Raw genomic sequence first — 14,538 nt, forward strand, 5'->3', positions numbered from 1 at the left:
TGGAGGCCATTCAAGGGATATTTATTGGACGGCCAGTGGGTGCACAGGGTCATCCATCGAGGGACACCAGGACCCCAGTTCGCTGACTCCAAGTATATCTTCTTTCGGCTCCACCTCATTTCATTGAAAAGGAGAGAATTCCTTGACCTAGAGCCAGAATCTGTACTGTCTGGTCCAGCGCGGTGGGGTAGAGACATAATACGGCCCGCACAGAAAACGGGGAATCTTCTGGCGGCCAGGTTTCCAAAGTAAATAAAGGTAGGTGATAGAAGACTGACCAGCATTTTATTAAAGTCACTTTATTTGATGTCCCAAACGTTATCACTTCAACATATCAATATGGTGAAATTTATACTGCTTCATTTACAAATTTTTTTTTGTGATAGCCTAGATCTTTTTATTTATTACATAAGTTTATTTTTACATCATTTTGTACATTTTTTTTCCATCTCCATTGTAATCCCCGCGGGTTTCCCATCACCAAATAACCCGTGTGCCATCACCATCATCCCGTGCATTCCCCCCCCCGTTTTTGATCCCATTCCTCACTTCACCCCCACAAAATGTCTCTGTCTCTGGTATATGGTTGTTCATTATTTTTGATATTTTCTCGCCTGGTCCATTATACTCCTGCTATGAGTGAAACCATCCGGTATTTTTCTTTCTCTTTCTGGCTTATCTCACTAAGCATGATCTTTTCCAGCTCCATCCAAGTTGCTGCAAAAGACATGTGTTTCTCTTTTTTGGTTGCTGAGTAATATTCCATTGTATATATGTACCACATCTTTTTTTTTTTAAGATTTATTTATTTATGCATACAGAGCTGGGGTACAGGCCAGAGGTGCAGGGGCGGTGAGAGGCTCCACCAGAGACAGAGTGGGGAGCAGAACAGGCAGATCCATGAAGTACACTGCTGAGGGGAGCAGCGGGCGGGCCAGGAGAGGTCTGCCACGCCATGTGGTCTCCTCCGGGGCAGGCGGGGATCGAACTCATGTGCAAGTGGCCTTAGCTTCGCAATGCTGTGCTTTAACCCACTGCGCCACCAGGGAGGGCCTGTACCACATCTTTCTAATCCAGTCATCTACTTTTGGGCATTTGGGCTGCTTCCATGTTTTTCCAATTGTAAATAAAGCAGCAATAAACATGGGGGTGCAGGTCATTTACAAATTTTAAATGAATTACAAGCGAACAGTGCTTGCTAACCAAGTAGCAGGCCTCAGTCATTACCTTGCGAGCAGCCGCGGAGCTGTGAGCGTCTAGCCTCTCCCTGCCTCCCTACTTTTTAAAGAAGATTTATCTTTCTTCATGCATACGATGACTGGGGCTCAGGCCTGACGTGTGGTTGGTTCACCAGAGACAGAGTGGGGAGCAGGACAGGCAGATCCACTGAAGCACACTGCTGAGGGGAGCAGCGGGGAGACAGGAGGGGTCTGCTGCGCCCTGCCGGTCACTCCCTGGCCGGGGACCCAACTCGTGCTGCAGTGGCTGTGACAGCTTCGCAGTGCTGTGCTCCACACTGCTGTGCACCGGGAGGGCCCACCTTCCTACTCTTGTTCGCATGGATTTTATTTCCTCTCTCACTTTATGTAATTGACTCCTGCCTTCCCTTCAAACCCTGACCACCTTGACAAAGTCAAAGCCTGCCAATATGTCATCTCACAGTGCTGTGTACCTCCCTCTGAAGGTGTGTTCACACGCGTAGTTCATAATTGTTTTTACATTTTGAAAGGACAGGTTTATGGGCCCTCCTGGTGGCAACAGGTTAAAGTGCAGCACTATGAAGCCGCTGCAGCTCAAGTTCGATCCCCTGGCCAGGGAGTGACCCACAGGGCGCAGCAGACCTCTCCTGTCTCCCTGCTGCTCCCCTCAGCAGTGGAATTCAGTGGATCCACCTGTTCTGCTTCCCGCTCTGTCTGGTGGGTCCTCTCTTGAGGGCACTACTCAGTCTTGCTTAGACTTAGGCCTACATGCCAGGCTCTGGACATGGGGGAGTGGCAAATGGTAGTGAGTTGCTCTTGGCCAAGAAGCAAACACCCAGCCTGTTGTAACCCAGGAGGAGGAATTGTGTGGGGATCAGTTTTCTGACCGGCAGCAGAAGGCCTCTCACTGACGCAATGGAACCAGGAACACGGAGTTGTAGCACCTGAGAGCCAAGAAGGCCCTGAGGGCCCTAAGCCACCTCTGTGACTTTGCGAGCCAGCCTCAGTGAGACACCTTCACTTCCAGTGTGGAAACTGGCTCACTGAGTGGGCTGGAGCCATGGCTGTCCCAGCTCTCTTATTTTTAAAACTAGGCCTCAGCAGGTAGAGAGAAAATGGACATAGGCCTTGAAATCCTGAGTTAAGAATGAGCCTCTCAGCCCTCCCTGGTGGCACAGGGGTTAAGTCTCAGCACTATGAAGCTGCCGCAGCCACTGCATCATGGGTTCAATCCCCGGCCAGAGAGTGACCCCCAGGGCCCAGCAGACCTCTCCTGACTCACCTGCTGCTCCCTCAGCAGTGTGTTTCAGTCCATCCGCCTGTTCTACTCCCCACTCTGTCTCTGGTGATCCTCTCAACTGCCTGTACCCCCGATCTTGTATGCATAACTAAATCAATCTTTAAAAAAAAGAAGGAGCTTATCCTACCCTCTATCTCCGCCCTCACGCCGACCCCCCTCACCCCAACCCCAACTGCAAGCAGCAGGAGCCTGGCCGGAGGCCCTGCTTAGCAATGAGTCAGGGTGTGCTCTGAGACGGCTCTTTGCTCGCTGTGATTCCCAGGAGGCTGGTTGAACAGAACAAGATCCGAACGGGAAGTGAGAGGCTCTTGGTGGTGGAAGCTCGCCATGCCCACAGGAGCCGGGATGATGGGATGCCGCAGGAAGCTGGAGAGCATCAACCTCAACGCCTTGCCGCTGGTGGCCGTGGAGGAGCACCTGGCCGTCTCGCCCACTGCGCGGGATGAGATGAAGAGAGCCGTGAGGAAGATTCTGAGAGACAACCCACCCTGTATCCTTCCGGGGTGCCAGCTGTACTGGTGACCAGACACAGCTGCAGCCATAACCCCTCTCTCTGGCCCCCTCCCCCATATGTGGGTTCTCTGCTGTCCGGTGACTTGACCTTATGTAGCCTCTAAAAGGAGACTGCACAGGGCCATTTGACTTGAGTTTATTTTACACATAGAAACAACCCCAAAGAAAGAAATACTGGAAACGTTTATGGAAAGAGGAAAAGACTGCTCTTTTCCATGCTCACCTTCTTTCCCGTCTGCCTTCTGAAGAATTATGCATCAAGAGAGCAAACGAGAAGTCGGCCTGCTGGCCTCAGACAAGTGAGCTCAAGACTCAGCTTGCTTGCTTCCTTTTTGAAGATTGATTTATTCATGCATACAGAACTGGGGTACAGGCCAGAAGTGAGGGGGGTGAGAGGATTCCCCAGCGACAGCGTGGGGAGCAGAACATGCAGATCTACTGAAATCCACTGCTGAGGGGAGCAGCAGGGAGACAGGAGAGGTCTGCTGTGCCCTGTGGCCACTCCCTAGCCGGGAGTTGAACTCGTGCTGCAGTGGCTGCGGGCAGCTTCATAGCGCTGAGACTTAACCCCTGCACCACCAGGGAGGGCCCAAGACTCAACTTTTAAAAAAAGTTTTTAACTCGGGGTGCCCAGGAGCTCCCAGAACCCCCTCTCTGGAGGTAACCACCTCCTGCTGAACCCCAGGCCTCTCCATGTCCTCTCCTGCTCGCTCCTACAAGTCAGGAGCTCAAAACCCTTGTCAGGGGCCGCACTCCAGTGCCTGGCGCCCCTGCGCTTCACCTCCTGCCCTTTCTAGGAGTCCCACATGTGGGCAACCACATCCCCCCCCATTTCGCACATGCTTCCTTGGCACCCTCATTTGCCCACCCTCCTGCATTTGCCAGAAGCTCGAGGGTCCTGGGCAAGAGCGGACCTCTCTCGAGTGAGGGCAGCCGGCAGCGGTGGGCTCCTGAAGGATGTCAGCTAGCCCGAAGGCAGCTCGGCAGAGATGCCAAGGCCGAGCGGGCGAGCAGAGGGAGAGGCGAGCAGAGGCACACCAGAGATTTCACCGGTCATCAGCGAGGTGGAGACCGCCTTCACCCAGTCACCCCTCACCTGGACGCGTCTTCAGGGAATAATCCGAAACATGGGAACAGGTGCATGCAGCTTGTGCACCACAGAGTGACTTACGATGGCAAAAAATTGCCAGTGTCTTACATATTGTCAAGCGTTTAGGCCGCAGCCTCTAAACAGACTAGTAGAGTGTCGTTTAAAATAGCACAGAGACTCGAGCCATCTGGAAAAGATCATGACAACGAGTGGAACAGAAGTTAGTATAAAACCGGCACTCGCTGCGGTCGTAAAGGAAGGTCCGAAGTGCTGCAGAGAAACTCCCAGAGGGAACTCTTCCCAAGTCCTAACAAGGTCTAGGACCTAGATGAGTCTTTGTCCTGTTTATGCCTCGCATAGTGCTTAGCATAGGGTTAGTTTCCATTATCACTGATATTGCTATATTTACATATCGACTGCTTTAAAGCAAGACATGTTTGCACGTTTGCAAAGGATGAAATCAGGTCTGAGGAGTGAGGACCCTGCTGGCCCGAGGCCCTGCCTGCCTGTGTGACCGGTTTCCTTAGCCGCCTCTCTCCCAGCGTGCCTCATAGGCCCCATACACCTGGTGAATCGAAGGATTGCTGAAATAGGGCTGAGCCCCAGCCCGTGGATGGACAGCCTGGTGAGTTCTGGACGCGGGCCGAGCCCAGGCTGCCAGGGAAGAAGGCCACCATTTAGTTGCTTTTTTTTTTAAGGATTTTTATTTATTTATGCACACAAGAGCTGGGGTGCAGGCCAGAGGTGCAGGGGGGTGAGACAGAGTGGGGAGCAGAACAGGTGGATCAGCAGGGAGACTGGAGAGGGCTGCTGCGCTCCAGGGGTCGCTCCCTGGCCAGGGTGGAGCTCAGAGGAAGTGGCTGCGATAAGTTGGCAGTGCTGAGACTGAGCCCCTGCCACCAGGGAGGCTCTGGCCCTCTACCGCTGGTGGTGCCTCGGTGACAGCTGGCGTCCTCTGTGACTGCATCACCACCCACAGGGCTTCATTCTGTGGGTGTGGACGCGGGTGTGGCCTGTGTCCATCTCTGTGGCACCGTCTCACTGCCGCTAAGCCTCTGCCCACCTCCTGCTCATCCTCCTTCCGAACTAACTCGCCACCCACTGTCTTTGTCTCCACGGTTTTGCCTTTTCCAGTGTCATATAGTTTTGGATTTTTCTTTCTTGATCACACCGATGAGGGTTTACTCTGGGGTTTCTGTGTGCAGCGGCCAAGTCCTGTCTCTAACCTGCAGCTTTTTCATCCCCCTCCTCTGCCCTGTCCCCCTCCTCCCCTCCTCTGCTGTCTCCCCCTCCCCTCCTCTACCCCTCTTCCCTCCTCCCCCTGCTCTCTCCTCCTCCCCTCCTCCTTCCTCCCCATCACTTTCCTGTGCTGTTTGTCTGTCTTGACCCTGCCTCTCTTCTACCTGCCAGATGGCTCTCAGACCTAAACTTCCTCACCCCTTCCCACCTGGCATAGATCCTTTGCCCATAGGGCCCTGACCTGTGGCCACACTGGTAGCTCTCCCCTCACCCCAGATCTGTCTGTTGGGGTCAATTCAGCTCTCCAGCTAATCTTTTTTTATTTTTGTCTTCCCTTTCCAACGCCCCTCTTGAGTGGATCTTTTTAGCTATGGAGGTGACACTTAGATCTGCACACACACTCAACAGCATCAGGCCCGCAGGCTGGGGAGTGCAGATTTGGGGTGAGAAGCCAGGCGGGGGGACCTTTCAGTTGATCAAGCTAAGAGAGGCCTCATCATTCCCTCGAAGCTCAGCCCCACCTCTCTGGCCGTCCTTCCTGACTGCGCCTCACTGACTCACTTATTTGAATCCTTAGTGTTACAGTTTAGGAATGAATTGCTCCACGTGTATTGATCTGATGCTCCAAATAGAGTGTCAGTTCTCTGAGGGCAAGAACACAGAATCCTGTTTCTTTGTTAGCTTTTTTATCCCAGCACAGTGCGGGCTTATGATTAACAATCAAGACAACTCGCTGAGTCTGTGCCAGTCATTTGTCTCTTTCCAGGGGTAGGGCTGGGGGGAGACAGAGTCAGGCGAAGTCTCAGGCTAAATTGATTAATAACAATAATGACCGTTACCCTTTGTTAAGTAGCTCCTCCCCGATAGCATTTTACTGGTGTTTAAAAATGCATGAAATACTTGGTGTTTGATCCTTCTAGGAATCCCGGAAGGAGCTATTACTACTTCCTTTCAAAGAGCCCAAACACAGCTCAGAGCCAGCAAAGCCGTGATCTGAGCCTTTTCTCCTCAGAGCAGTGGCCTGGGGTGGAGGTCCTGTGGGGGTGACAGCAGGGAGAGTGAAGGGGCAGCCACCAAGACCCTCCATCCCGGGGGGGCCCAGCAGCTGCTGCCCAAAACCTGGCTCCCGGTCACGCGCCCCCAGGGCCGCGGCCTGCTCCCTGACAGTCACCTGCCCACGGTTGCTTCCGGCTCTGATGTCTTTCTTTTTGATTTTTGAAGGCAACTGAGAAAGATGAGCTGGAGAAGAAGGCTTTACGAGAGAAAAGTCGCATCAGCCTGGGAGACAGAGGCAAAAATCCTTCTCTCACTCTTGATGGTGTTTTTGTGGGATTCAGTTTCTTTTCTTTTTCCTTTGATGGGCTCTCAACTGCAGTTGGATTGGGAATCCAGGATTCTTTGTCCTGCCTTAAGGAGCCTTAAATCAGACTTCTTGACATGGGGCATGAGGGCGGGAGGGCGGGAGGGGGTGTTCCTCAGCGATGGCCCGCCGCGGCCTCTGGTGCCGGGCGCTCCTGCGTGCCTCTCTCAGGCCTTCTAGTGCCCCTACCTACGAGGTGAGTACTGTGACCATATGTTAGGGACGAGGAACAGACTGCGGAGGTGGGGGTGGGCAGAAAACCTGTCCAGAGTCGCACATCATGTGTGCTAGGCCCTGGGGTCATCTGAACCGGATTTCAAAATCCAGGCTTTGTTTCTCCTGGCGGCTTCTCTGGCTCAAGGGGTCTCACTCCAGTGAGTGCCCTAAGGTAGTGTGGCCTGGCAACTCGGGTGCAATGAGAAGTCACTACTAACCTCTGCCCAGCATGGGCAGCCCCGGTCACCCCTGACCAGTTTCCCCTCTCCTGTTCACCTGCAGACAAGAGTCAAAGGGAGAAGGAGTCCCTCTGCAGAAGGGCAGAATTCAGGGGTGTGAGAGTGTCCATTCCTAAGCGGGTAAGCGGCCCCGCTGGTCTGCTCTGACCTCTCCCACGGGGCATGAAGTAGACTCTGTTCAGGGCCTGGCCCAGTGTGGTCTGCTGCTGGGGCCACCCTGCTGGCGTCACAGCCCGGCAGGGAGCAGGTCAGCTCCTCGCCATGACCCCAGGGCGTGCTTCTGTACTGGGGTGCTGACTGGCTTCCTCTGTCTTCTTTTCTATATTTTGGCATTTTTTTATAGTCACCATATGTTACTTTTGTTTTGAAAATCACTTAATTATCGAGAGAACCATAGTGATAATCACCCCCTTTGGTCTGATGTTACCATCTTGAGCCATTCATACTAAATGAACCCAAGAAAGGGGGAGTGATAGGCTCCAGGTTATTAATGACAAGAATAATAATTGGAAGTAATGGGTGAGTGGTTAATTAAATGATAGCACATCTTAATGAGATGCTATTATTTGGGAAATGAAATCATACTGTTGTCATGGATCTCCTTGTTTAGGGGAATCATTTGAAGACAGTGTAGCAACATGAGTGGTCTAAAGTGAAGTGGATAAAGCAGGACAGGAAAGCATGTGTGCTTACATTTTTTAGGAAATGGCTGCCTTGCCACGGGTGTATCTGCAGAGTTGTGTTTAAAGCCTGGAAGGGAGGTAGAAATCGTAGAGACGGGTGTTTCAAGGGGTGCCGGGCCCGAGTGCCCTCCTTTGCTCCCCCTCATCGAGCCTTGATACTGTCTTTGCGATCAAAAGGAGCTGGACCGCTCTTTTCAGCGGCCGGCAATGGACCTGCTTTCCTATTCTGCCTTTTTGCTTCAGAAAATAACAGATAAAAATCTCCTGGCAGAGTTGTACCAGAGCCCACAATTTAACAGCGCTGGGCCGAACCAGCTCCCCAACGGGGTGGACTTCTGCGACATGGTGGGCAACGTGATCCTGGCCGAGAGGAACCCCATGAGCGGTGTGGTAAGGAGACCGGCGGCGCCCGGGACCGCAGCTCTGGGCCAGCTGTGCCCGGCTCTCTCCTTCCTGCCATTGTTTTAAGTCTTGTCGCCAACGTTGATTTACACAACTGTTGCTTTGGAGGTGGAAGGTCACGCGTCTTTGGCTGCCTGTCACCCCCCCCCACCCACCCAGGCACCCACATTCTCCACCACGGCCAGGGGCCGCTGCACTCTCCCCTGCAACCCGAAAAGGACCCACTTTCCCATTCTGCTTTTTGGCCTCCGGAAATAACAGACAGACGTCTGCAGGCAAGCTGTGCCAGAGTCCACAACTTAACAGCGCCGTCCCTGGTCTACACCCCAGGAAACTGAGCCAGAGCCGTGGTGGACGCGCCATGGGCAAAGACCAGAGGGGTCCCGCGCCTGCCGCCCACGCTCACTCCAGCCGGTTCCCTCCCCACCCCCCTGCCTGGCTCTCGGTCTGCGCCCCTCGGGCTGAGCGCGCACCCTGTGATGCATGTTTATGTACAAATGACAGTTACTGCCCTGCAGGTCAGCAAACTGATTTGCTTTTTCTCTTAATACAATTTTTCTAAAAAGAAGGAGGCTGCTACCGGAGGCCACACAGCTCTCTGGGCGCCAGTTTTTCTCCCGTACCTGAGGGAGAAGCGTTTGTGCAAAATGAAATCTGACAATGTGCAGGAGTGCTCTGTGCGGGGCTGCAGTACTGTGATGGGTCCTTATCACTGTGATCAGGGACAGTTTTTTGTTTTTTAATTTACTGATTTATGCACACAGAACTGGGGTGCAGGCCAGAGGCTCAGGGGCGGTGAGAGGATTCACCAGAGACAGAGTGGGGAGCAGAACAGGCAGATCGATGAAGAACACTGCTGAGGGGAGCAGCGGGGAGCAGGAGAGGTCTGCCACGCCACGTGGTGACCTCAGGGCCAGGGGTGGAACCCGCACTGAAGGGGCGGTGGCTTGCAGCGCTGCGTCCTAGCCCTCTGTGCCACCAAGGAGGGCCCCTTCCTGTTGTTTTCTGTGCTCAGATCATCCTCAGGTCCCACTGCATCGACTCCAAAGGTGACTGGCAGGGGGTGAGGTCCCAAGGAACCGTGGGACGGGCACGTGGGAAGGCAGATTTTGAGTGGTTTTGAGGAGCAGGAACCTGGCTCCAGGTGAATCTCCCCAAAAAACTGAACAGCAGTAACGTGTGGCTTTTGTTTCTTTTCAAGTCTTTCTGTTCAGAAAGAGAATTAGAGAAGTTCCTGTCTTCTCCGTCCCCAAAGGCCATATGGCTGGACAGCTTCTGGTGGATCTTTCATGAGAGGTACCAGGTAATGCCCGTCTGCTCGCTTCTTTTGCTCAAGTTATTTTCCTGTGGGACAAATCCCAACCCTTTAACTCGGGCTGACTCCATGGAACACCCCCGGCCTCGTCTGTGGCCCCCTCCTGCCCCACCCACTGCTCCCACATCCCCGGGGCTTTTGCTCTCACACCACGTCCTGGAACCCCACCATGTCCAGGAACCCCCCGCCCCCCAGCTTCTTGGCTGCTCCAGGTCACACAGAGGGTCAAGGGCAGCACCTGGAGCAAGGTCAGGCCCTCCTGGCCCAGAGTTAGGGCCTCCTGGGTGCGCTGCCTCTCTGCGGCAGTCTCGCCAACCCCACGAGACACGCCAGTGTTACCGTAATATCGAGCTGAAACGCTGCCAGACTCTGAAGCACCAGAGAAATCCTTATTTAAGCTCAGCCCTTGTCTGCTTCCACAAGGGCCTCAGTCACTCCTTCTCTGTAATTCTTCCTGCCAGCCTAACAAAGAAGCTCAGAATAAACTGTTTGACCGGATAGCACAACACTACGCCTTTCTTCTGTCTTGTGACACAAGATCCCAGTATGAAGAGGCAATCTTAAAAGTAAGCAACACCCTGTTCAGGAAAAAGGAAATGGCGCTCATCATTTCTTCCCACCTAAAACCAGTAGAATGCCCTTGACACTTTCCATCAGGGAGTAGTGAGCAAGTCGCGACGTAGCAGCGTGCTCATCGGGAAAGTGGAGGTGACATATTTGAAGAGAAAAGCAAGGCAGTCTGTACAGTGTGTTGAGTGTGTGCACACGTGTGTACGCGTGCCTGTGAGTAGAAAGTGGTCTGGAATAACATTGCCGAACTCTTAGTGATGGTTATTTCTGGGGAAAGAAGTTATAAGAGGTTTGCTTTTTCTATTTTATCTAAATAAGCATACAATTTTAAACTTAATATAAATATACATATATACTTTTACTATGTGTATTGTTTGTATATGTGTGTGTGTGTATATATATATATATATATCCACGCTAAAAGAATTGCAAAAGAAAATAGAAGTGACTATTTGCATGACTTGGGTGTGGGGAGGGACTTTTAAAATTTCTCCAAGGACATAAAGGGGAAATCTGATGGATTTAGTGATAGAAAAATTTTAAAACTACTCTGAAAAAATTAAAAGGCAAGTGAGGAACTATACAAAAACACAGTAGTAAATATGTAAACAAGATAAAAACTCCCTGCAAATTAGTAGGAAAAACGGAAACCCCCTCTCCCCCACCGACCAGTGGGCAAAGTATATATACTAGAAAGTCACCAGGGATAAAATACAAATAGGGAGAAGTTTATTCTTGACAATAGTCAGAATTGCAGACTAAAACAGTCATCACTCCACGCCCCTGTTTACCTGTGCGATTGCATAGATCAGAAAGTCGAATTCCCAGGGTCTTGGAGGATGAGGGAACTGGCTCTCTCTGCAGAGACCTAGTGGGTGGTGAACAGATACACTTGTGCTCAAGGCCCTTCGTGCCACAGTGCCCGCCTAGGAAGTCATGTGGGCTGACTGGGCCTCAGTTTCATGATCCACAAAATGGAATAATAATGCCTGTCTCAGGCCTCCCTGGGGGCACAAGGGGTTAAGTCTCAGAGCTATGAAGCTATGGGCAGACACTGTGGCCTGAGCTCGATCCCAGCCGGGAGTGACCCACACAGTTGCACCAGACCTCTCCTGTCTCCCCACTTCTCCCCTCGGCAGTGTGTTTCAGTGGATCTGCCTAGTCTGCTCCCCGCTCTGTCTCTGGTGACTCCTCTCACCCCCACGCCTCACCCCTGCACCTCTGGCCTCCACCACAGCTCTTGTATGCATAAATAAATCAAATAAATATTAAAAAGAAGCCTCTCTTGCTGAGTTGTCTGCAGGGTTAAATGAGATGATGTTTGTGAGGCACCTGTCGTGTCAGCTGGAAGACAGAGTCGTGGGCTTAGCATAGCTCCTGTGATCACTATTATTATACCATCCTCTGGACAGTATAATCTCGCAGGAAAAGTAGTTTGCAGTCATGGGTGGCAGGATTCACTCAGTACATTCTGACGGCCTCCTGTGTGCCAGCAGCGCTTAATAAATACGGTCATTTCCTTGCATGTTTTGTAAGGCAAAGTCTTGAGAACAAGGCGGTGTCCACCAGTGAGGGGTGTCTGATGTCTGTGTAAACCTCCACACCATACTGTGGCGTTTGTAACGGGGTGGGGGGCCAGTGCTCGCGTCAGGATGAGCAAGGGGCCAGGCCTGTGTGATCTGAACTGACCAGAGTTTAGAACCAGCACCGCTTGAACGTGAAAGCAGCAGCCTTTTTGTCTCTGGAGACGGCAGGTGTCCAGAGTAGGTCAGTACCCCGCAGAGCAGGTCAAGGGAGGCCAGTGCCTCGCTGGCCTCTGGGCTGTTCTTCGGCCAGGTCACACAGGGCTGAGCCGCATTCCCCGTAAGCAAGCGGAGGTTGCTGGCCAGGCACAGCTGAGCGTTGGGGTGCGTGAGGAGCCCGCAGAGGTAGGGCACAGCCCCGGGCCCTTTCTGAGCGTGGCCGGGCCCGGAGGTTGCCGAGTTCCTCTTGCCCCCAGAGGCTGCCGTCACTTCTGAGCAAAGCCCTGTACACCAGCTTCTGCTGCTGCTTCCCGCAGTCCTGGTTCAACTCGCACGAATTCAAGTCTGCCATCTGCGACACCATGAGCCTGTGGTTCTCAGGTAAGACCGCCGCTCCTCTCAGAGACGGCGACTCCGGAAAAGCTCTGTCCACCAAGCAGAGGCTGGCGATGGTTCATCCTGATGCCCTTTCCATGGGCCGCTTTTCCCTTTCGCTCCACGACGTTGAAGCAAGTGAAGTCAGAGCCCTCAGCTCTCCCGAGGTCCCTTCCTCAAAACTGTCCGAGGCCTCCCTGGCCCCTCAGGGCCAGCTGCTTCTACGCGTTCCTGCACCGCCTGCGTAGGTAGCCGTGTGCAGGGTCGAGGGACCAGACCTTGAAAGCAGTGACCCACCGGGTAACCCTGCCCTCCCACCCTCTGTGACTGTAGGTGGCCAGGCGGTGCGGCCTCTCCCACAGCCCCCACAGCCCCAGTTTGCTTTTTAGCAAACTTCTTGCTAGTCCCCTTCCCTGGGCTCCCCCAGGCGCCCCCAGGTCCAGAGATTTGCTAGAACCAGTCTGGGTGGTCCCCCCCAGGCACCGAGGGAAAGTTTTGTTTCATCGTAAGGAAAAGGTTACCAGCCAAGTCCTCAGGTGCCAGCTAGGCCAGTCTTACGAGAAGGCCTTTTTTTTTTTTTTATAAATAATATAATAGTTTATTTTAACATCATTTTGTACATTTTTTTTCATCTCAATTGTAATCCCCGCGGGTTTCCCATCACCGAGTCACCCGTGTGCCATCACCATAGTCCCATGCACTTCCCTTCCCCCCACCCCACCCTCATTTTTGATCCCAGTCCCCACTCTACCCCCACAAAATGTCTCTGGTATATGGCTGTTCATTATTCTTATTATTTTCTCGCCTGGTCCATTATACTCCCGTCGCAGACCTGCCCTGTCCACTCTGCTCACCCTTGTATCCCCAATGGGCAGGATGAAGCTGGGGCCTCGGTTGTCTCACGGCAGCCAGGCTCTCTTGCGACCCTGCCTCCCACTCCCTGACTCTTCTTTCTATACCGCCTTCCTGCTCCCCTTTTGCCCAGGGTCGTGCCTCCGCCACCCAACACATCCTCCCCTTGCTTTGTCCAGTGGAGACAGCTCCTTGTACAGTGGCTCAGCTGTCTCAGTAACTCCGGGCCTTTCCCGTCCTCAAGGAAAGAACCGAGGGAAAAATGGGCTCTCCAGAACGGCTGGTGGCCGGGTTCCAAGAGGCCAGGACTCTGAAACATATGGTTCCCTTAAAAGAAAAGCATCAGCCCCATAAATACCAGCATCATAAATACCTCTTTAGGGAGGGCCCGTTTCTGTACTTAGCTGACTGCTAGGTTCGCTGATCACCACGACCACATGTGCAAAGTGCCTGTTGCTGCCAGGCGCTACTAAGCCCTGGAGGCACAAAGATGAAGGAGACCTGATTCCCGCCCTCGGGGAGAGCGAGTGATGACCATTTCCCCATCCGTGTAGCATGTCTGCGTGTGACCCTCAGCCCACGCACCCAGAGGCAGGCACCACCATCTGCACTCTCAGGATGAGGAAACCCAAGCCTCTTAGAGAGGAAGGACTCACCCACGGCCGCAGGGCAATGTCAACGGGGCCAATGCTGGAAGTCCAGCCTCCTCCCCAGGACCAGCGGGGGCATGGGGGGGGGTCTGTCTCCCCTTCTCTTTTTTGGAAGTTCACTACCACTCTTGATTCCCTCTTAGGTATATATCCTCGCCCGCAGAGCTATGATAAGTGGGACTATTCGAAACTGGATCCAGAGAGATTCCGGAGGGAAGAATTAATCTCCCAGAGAAGAAGAATGATAAAGGGTAAAGCGCCAGGCAGGACTTCCGTCTCCTCTGTCCCCGACACACCCAGCTCCGTCTAGTCTGTCCAGGGCAGGGAGGTCCTCTGGCCAGGTTCTCCCCACATACCCCAAAACCAGGCACCAAGACGACCAAAACGTCCCTCCTAGTGGTGGTATCGCTGTTGGGACGTCGTGCCAAGGTAGATGCCAGGTATTGGGGGGCGACTGTGCACCAGGTCCCGTGCCAGGCTCTTCAGCCCTTTAATTTAATCCTCAAAACAACTGCTGAAGTCCACGCTGAGCCACCTCGCAGCTGAGCAAGCTGGAGTTCAGAGGACAATGTGGCTTGTCCAAGGCCACCTTACCACCCCAACAGCGAGCAAAGGGGACACAGCCAGGAGAGCCAGCAGCCGGGAACTAGTAGCCGGCACCTTACGTGGCTGCTTCCAACACCGGGGGACTCCTGAGCCATGCGCTGGGTTTGCTTTCCCGGCAGCGACAGACGACAGGTGTACGGGAATTTCAGAGGGAAAGAAACCCAAGTTGTCACCTGTCTTCCAGTTC

The 14,538-nt window shown here is 53.2% G+C and overlaps 1 protein-coding gene across 1 annotated transcript in view; it reads left to right on the forward strand.

Annotated features, from left to right (window-relative positions):
- Positions 1 to 111: 111 nt before the first annotated feature.
- The window catches only part of FAM227A (family with sequence similarity 227, member A), a 27,088-nt gene continuing 12,661 nt past the window's right edge, over positions 112 to 14,538 (forward strand). Inside the window, exons 1-10 of the mRNA XM_012735233.1 lie at positions 112 to 258; positions 2,762 to 2,989; positions 4,645 to 4,727; positions 6,563 to 6,632; positions 7,200 to 7,276; positions 8,083 to 8,229; positions 9,443 to 9,544; positions 10,018 to 10,122; positions 12,126 to 12,249; positions 13,889 to 13,996. Coding sequence (XP_012590687.1) covers positions 2,827 to 2,989; positions 4,645 to 4,727; positions 6,563 to 6,632; positions 7,200 to 7,276; positions 8,083 to 8,229; positions 9,443 to 9,544; positions 10,018 to 10,122; positions 12,126 to 12,249; positions 13,889 to 13,996 — 979 coding nt within the window. The 5' untranslated portion in view covers positions 112 to 258; positions 2,762 to 2,826. The remainder of the gene's footprint in view (positions 259 to 2,761; positions 2,990 to 4,644; positions 4,728 to 6,562; positions 6,633 to 7,199; positions 7,277 to 8,082; positions 8,230 to 9,442; positions 9,545 to 10,017; positions 10,123 to 12,125; positions 12,250 to 13,888; positions 13,997 to 14,538) is intronic.

The sequence above is a fragment of the Condylura cristata genome, unplaced genomic scaffold, assembly GCF_000260355.1.
Source record: "Condylura cristata isolate star-nosed mole 26May11 unplaced genomic scaffold, ConCri1.0 scaffold00004, whole genome shotgun sequence".
Lineage (NCBI taxonomy): Eukaryota > Metazoa > Chordata > Mammalia > Eulipotyphla > Talpidae > Condylura > Condylura cristata.